Source organism: Ricinus communis, chromosome 8 (assembly GCF_019578655.1).
Source record: "Ricinus communis isolate WT05 ecotype wild-type chromosome 8, ASM1957865v1, whole genome shotgun sequence".
In the NCBI taxonomy this organism is placed as follows: domain Eukaryota; kingdom Viridiplantae; phylum Streptophyta; class Magnoliopsida; order Malpighiales; family Euphorbiaceae; genus Ricinus; species Ricinus communis.
In genome coordinates this window covers 22156114-22162361 of record NC_063263.1, presented here as the reverse complement: position 1 = coordinate 22162361, position 6248 = coordinate 22156114, and the positions used below count along the sequence as shown (strand labels likewise).

The following is a 6248-nucleotide window of genomic DNA, read 5'->3' as shown; positions in this document are numbered from 1 at the left end:
TCGAGATGAAAGTAACAAAGAATGATTATTAAATACATCAAAGCTATAGATAGAATGTCATTTATCCAAGCTTAGCTTTTAAAAAATTTATTTATTATAACTTGTTTGTCCGCTAATTTATTTTCCTTAATTTCTTATAATTTACAGAACGCTGATTTTCTTTTTCCGTTGTAGCTTGAAAAAATAACTCACCAGAATATTTATTCTTTTTACACATACTATCTTTGTATAATGGTAAAAGAATATATAATCCAGTACGGCATGAAGGCGATGCAACTGATACCTATCACGTCCACCACTTGGGTAATTACAATTACTCTAAACTTTGGAAGTGTAACTTTAATAGTAGTGTATAAGTAAATGAAATGTTAATTCCAAATGTAACATACTCTCTATTAGCGTAATGGAATATGAATTTTTCCTTAAAAAGAATCTATTAGTGAATAAAAGAATTGAATTTCGTGCACCATAATAAAAGCATCAGTTATAAAACAAACTCATGCTCAAGAAAGTTTGAGTTTAATTTCTACTGTTCAATTATTAATGTTTTAGTGTCATATAAATGTCCTTAACTTATTAGAAAACTGAATAAAAATCTTGATTAATTCTTTTATAACTTGTTACGTCATGTGACTATAAATGCATGCTTCACTAACTATTCAACTCCACCAACAAACATATCTTTATAAAACCGAGAAGAAAATAATTTCCATCGATTCGCAATGGCAAGACGTAACAACATTTTTATCTCGGTACTTTTGATCCAAGCTAGTGTTGCAATAATCAATATTTCAAAGTTTGCATCTGCACTTGATTTTGGAGCACCAACGCCGTCACAAGAGCCGCTCCCGGGACTATATAAATTTTTGGATGAATGTGAAAAACAAATCACAAAAGAGTATGGAAAAGAAATTTTCAAGTCAGTATTCTTGAAGGGTATTGTTGCTAATGATTGTTGTGTTGAACTAGTTTCGATGGGAGAAACCTGCCATAATGAAATGGTGAAGTACATTGCCCATGGACCACAATTCAAAGCACAGTTAGAAATGTATTTAGCTAAGGGTGAGGAAGTGTACAAGAACTGCGTTGGTACACCTGTACGACTTGCGCGCTCAATCAAAATCTAGAAAGTTTACTATTGCCGGATCTATTGATAATGCGTGACGATCGATTAGTGTCATCGCCTCGAATAAGGAATTGAAATAATTGTACTAGAAGATTAACATCACAGATGTTCAAAATATTTTTCATATCCTTGTTTGATAGGGAATTATGAATCTCATTTTCTTAGTTTGGTCCTTATATTCATATTGTTATTTCCACGTAATTCTCTTTTTCTCTCTTAGAACTAATATGCACGTGCGCTACATATACGTCCAATTACTTTTCATTGGGTGTAGAAAAAGACAAATGTTATTAGACATTGCTACTCTAGCAGTGATTTGCATCCATTCTTAGATAAGTAAAATAAAAAAATTGCAGTATAAATAGTTTTGAAAATTATAAGTTTTTATGTTTCCAAAATGGCTTATTATCTGAGAAAAAATATAAGAGAAGTTTAACATAATATAAACATAATGAGAACGGAAATAAGAAAAATAATGTGGGCATTGGCGACTCTGGTGCCATTATTCAGTGGGGATAAAGTGAGAAAAATAAGAAAAACTAACATACATGAGATATAAAGAAGAACAATTAATACATAAATGAGGCAAACTTAAAAATATTTTTAAGGGCTTGAATTGATTGTTTTAAGTAATTGATAGGACATTACATAAAAATTGGAGCGAACTTGCACAAACTATTAAGGTATTAAATTTTAACTTCGAGAGTAATTCCCCGCAAATAGAATCGCCATTATATAAGGATCCTATATTCTATTTTTTTTTCATTTTCCTAAATGATTTACCCTTACCGAAGATCCTTTAATATTTAATATATTTACTACTATTGACGATATCCGGATAGAAAAGAAATTACAGTTTATACGATCGAAAGATATTTATGCGATATTCGTAGTCCAATAAAGCTTTTCAAAAGGACTAAATGATAAGGTGAATCTTACCGAGGTTAGTTATTCAACTGTATTTAAAATTTTAAGACATCGTTTTAAATTTTAACTCAAGTCTCTAAAATATTTTCGAGATGAAAGTAACAAAGAATGATTATTAAATACATCAAAGCTATAGATAGAATGTCATTTATCCAAGCTTAGCTTTTAAAAAATTTATTTATTATAACTTGTTTGTCCGCTAATTTATTTTTCTTAATTTCTTATAATTTACAGAACGCTGATTTTCTTTTTCCGTTGTAGCTTGAAAAAATAACTCACTAGAACTCATGTCTCTAAAATATTTTCGAGATGAAAGTAACAATGAATCATTATTAAATACATCAAAGCTATAGAAATGATAAATATAAAATAGTGACTAAGTAAAATAAAAAAATTGCAGTATAAATAGTTTTGAAAATTATAAGTTTTTATGTTTCCAAAATGGCAGATTATCTGAGAAAAAATATAAGAGAAGTTTAACATAATATAAACATAATGAGAACAGAAACAAGAAAAATAATTTGGGCATTGGCGACTCTAGTGCCATTATTCAGTTGGGAAAAAGTGAGAAAAATAAGAAAAACTAACATACATGAGATATAAAGAAGAACAATTAATACATAAATGAGGCAAACTTAAAAATATTTTTGTAATACCCGGAATTTTTATATATTTAATAATGAGTTTTTATTTAAGTTAATTTTAGCTTCATTTTTATTTGGTTTAATTTGAAATGATTTAATGAAAATTTTAATATTAGTCAATTGAACGAGTTATTTTTCTATACTCAATTAGTTTGAAATTTTAAGATATTAATTAAGTAAATTATTTGAAGGGTAGAATATATTTTTGGTTATTCTAATTTTTCTCCAATGTATATGTATATGTATAAATAAAATTATATATTGAAAAAATTATGGTAGAAATTGTAAGAGATGTTTTTATAACAGAACTTTGGGAAAATTGGTATTTTAATTGATTAGTGGTATTAAATTTTAAGTTGGAAATTTATTATTTAAATTAATTTTTGTGTTAGGACTAAATTGGAAATTTATTTTGGAATAAGGATTGAAAGTATAATTTTATTTTTATGGGGGTTCTAATGGAAATTTGTGAGTTTGGTATTTTTGTAAATAAATATGTCGGTCAGGGGTATTTATGTAATTATATATTTTCAATAATTCGGATTTGGCCCAAATTAATTAGTTAAGGGTTTAATTGAAAGGCTAAGGAAGAGTTTAAGGGTTAAATTGGAATTTTGCTGGATGAAATTGTAAGTAATTAAGAAAGTTAAGGGACCAAATTGTAATAAGGAAAAGTTCAGGGGTCAAATGTCGATATTGAAAGAAAGAAAAGAAGGATCGGGGAGAGAGAGTGAGGCGCGGGAAGAAGAAGAGGGAGGCAGGAGTTGCGGCGTCTGGGCAACCATCGAGGGCGTACACAACCGGCAAGAAGTGCAAAGCTGTGTTGCAGCCCACGGCATCCAGGCGCGATCGCGAGAGGTGCGGACGAGGCATGGCGATGCGTGGGCCTTACCGATCTTGGTGGCGATCGGCTCCCCTCAAGAGAGCTTTCTTTTCGCAGCTGCAACGCTTGTGGTGGCTCGAGACAAGATCCGGTGGAGAGAGAAAACAAGCCGCATTTTTGGGCATTTTCATGAGCTCCCAGCGAGCTATGGACGATCGGAGGGCGTGTATCCCGACTCTCCTCACCAAGCTTCAAATGGCACCGCTGTGGCGATCGACTGCTTAGGAATCGATCGAGATCGTCCGAAAATTCTCTCCTAATGATCGGGAGTCGGATCGGAAAATCAAGCAAGGATCGTCAGGCGCTGGAGCCTGATGATGTGTTCGGATCGTCGATCGGACTCGTCGAGATGCAGTATTAATCGAGCGATCGGCCCTGCAATTTTCTCCGGCCTGAAATTTTGGAAATTCTTGGTTTAGTTTTGTGTCTATTGGATTATATTGATTATTTGATGATACTGTGAGTCAAAAATAATTGTCTCCTCTTTGCCTCGTGTTCAGGTCTTTGGCGAGTCGGAAAATAATGAAGTTCGGGACCCGACTCCCATTGTTTAAATTGTTGGATATTTGAAGTGTTTTTCTGGCAGGTCGTGGACCCGTTTTTACGGGGGGTAATGTCCGTGTTGTAGCGGAGGTTCTGCCAGATTTTCGGTAGAATTCTCCCGAGTCGAGATTCTTAGACAGTCAGTTCTAGGAGTTTAGACCTATGATTAATGATCGATTGTTTCAGTGTTTTGATAAATTGTTTTCCGTGACTAGATTGTCCGTTTGTTCAGCTCGCTCCAACCGAGGCACCGAAGCAGAGCTAAGAGGTCGCCCAATTCTGTGAGTTAAAATCACTTAATCGTTGCACTATTGCTAAGTCTGAATTTAATATGCTATTTTGAAAGTTTATGCTTAATATGGTTATTAGTATCGCAATGTAAATAATTTCACTGGATTATTAATTATTGAAGATAATATAAGTATTATTATAGTAATGTTATGATAATACCAAATATTATCAGTTTTCCACATGAGTTGCATGATGTCTTACTCTAAATTGTTAATTGTTATTTTGATATGGTTGAATGACTTATTTAGACAATAATATTTATTAAATGTGGTGATTGCGATTTGGGAAATGTGGCTTGTAGAACATGCCGCCTGATGGGTTACATCAGGACCGCGTGCGCACCGGTAATGATCATGGACGGGTAATAAGATTTTTATGAGTTCGCCCTGATCGAGCATGGCTCTCTCGGCTGATTTGAGTAATTGCGGTAATAAGATTATTATGAGTTTTGTCCTGGTCGAGCATGGCTCTCTGGGCTTATTTGAGTGAGATGCCGGAGTAAAGGACCTTGGTCGACTCGCCTCAAATGCCGCTTATTTGAATATTAAGACCTGACCGGGGTGGAGTAAAGGACTTAGTTGAGTCAGCTCTTCAGCGCCAAATTCCTATTGGAATGAGATGTCGGAGTAAAGGTCCCTGGTCGAGCATTTGCTCTCTGGGCGCCGACATACTTGGATACTTAAGTGACCAGACTGGAGGTAAGGTCCCTGGTCGAGCATTGCTCTCTAGGCGCCAGTCTTATTGGATTAAGAGAGCCAAAATGGCTACTAGAATTTGGGGTTAGGGTTCTACTAGGCCACTCGTCTCGTAAAAATAAAAATATATTTTTATTTATTCATTTATTATGTTATGATTATAATATGGGTTGTATTTACGCGCATGGTTGATATATTGATTCGAATGATTAATACTTTCTGTGAAGAAAGTAATAGGGTATGATTATAATATGGTTGTATTTACGTGCATGGTTGATATATTGATTCGAATGATTAATATTTTCTGTGAAGAAAGCAATAGTCTCTAGATTATTTGATTTTAACTCACTCTCGAGACTGACAGTCTCATTTTTATTATTTTTTTTCAGATTCGTGATTGTTAGTCCTCTCGCAACTTTTATTCAGTAACCCGACTCCTTCATCATCGGGTGGTGTATTCGATTTGGTATGTTAATTTGTAAAATCTTAGATTCTCCGCAGTAGTAATAGTAGATGTATCAGTTGTAAATTTTCTGAGTTTCGGGTTTCCCCAAATTCTTCTGGCAGATCGAATTAGTTATGTAAAATTTAATTTTTGAGATATTTGTGGCATTGTTACTAGTAAAATTTGAGATGAGATTTGTTTAAGTCAATGAATGTTAGGCTTACTACGGGTTTCGGTGGCCTTACGCCTACCCATTCCCTAGTGCCGGTCACGGGCCCACAGACGGGGTCGTGACAATTTTTAAGGGCTTAAATTGATTGTTTTAAGTAATTGATGGGACATCATATAAAAATTTGAGCGAACTTGCACAAACTATTAAGGTATTAAATTTTAACTTCGGGAGTAATTCCCCGCAAACAGAATCGCCATTATATAAGGATCCTATATTCTAATTTTTTTCCATTTTCCTAAATGATTTACCCTTACCGAAGATCCTTTAATATTTAATATATTTACTACTATTGACGATATCCGGATAGAAAAGAAATTACAGTTTATACGATCGAAAGATATTTATGCGATATTCGTAGTCCAATAAAGCTTTTCAAAAGGACTAAATGATAAGGTGAATTTTACCGAAGTTAGTTATTCAATCAGATTTAAAATTTTAAGACATCGTTTTAAATTTTAACTC

The 6248-nt window shown here is 33.5% G+C and overlaps 1 protein-coding gene across 1 annotated transcript; it reads left to right on the top strand.

Moving 5' to 3' along the window:
- Positions 1 to 722: 722 nt before the first annotated feature.
- Positions 723 to 1127, top strand: LOC125370943 (protein DOWN-REGULATED IN DIF1 11-like). Its single transcript, XM_048378407.1, has one exon. The coding sequence runs from the start codon at positions 723 to 725 to the stop codon at positions 1125 to 1127; it is 405 nt and encodes a 134-aa protein (XP_048234364.1).
- The last annotated feature ends 5121 nt before the right edge of the window (positions 1128 to 6248 follow it).

What these genes read in the sequence shown, in the direction of transcription:
- LOC125370943 (XM_048378407.1), top strand. Translation starts at nt 723, where the DNA reads ATGGCAAGACGTAACAACATTTTTATCTCGGTACTTTTGATCCAAGCT.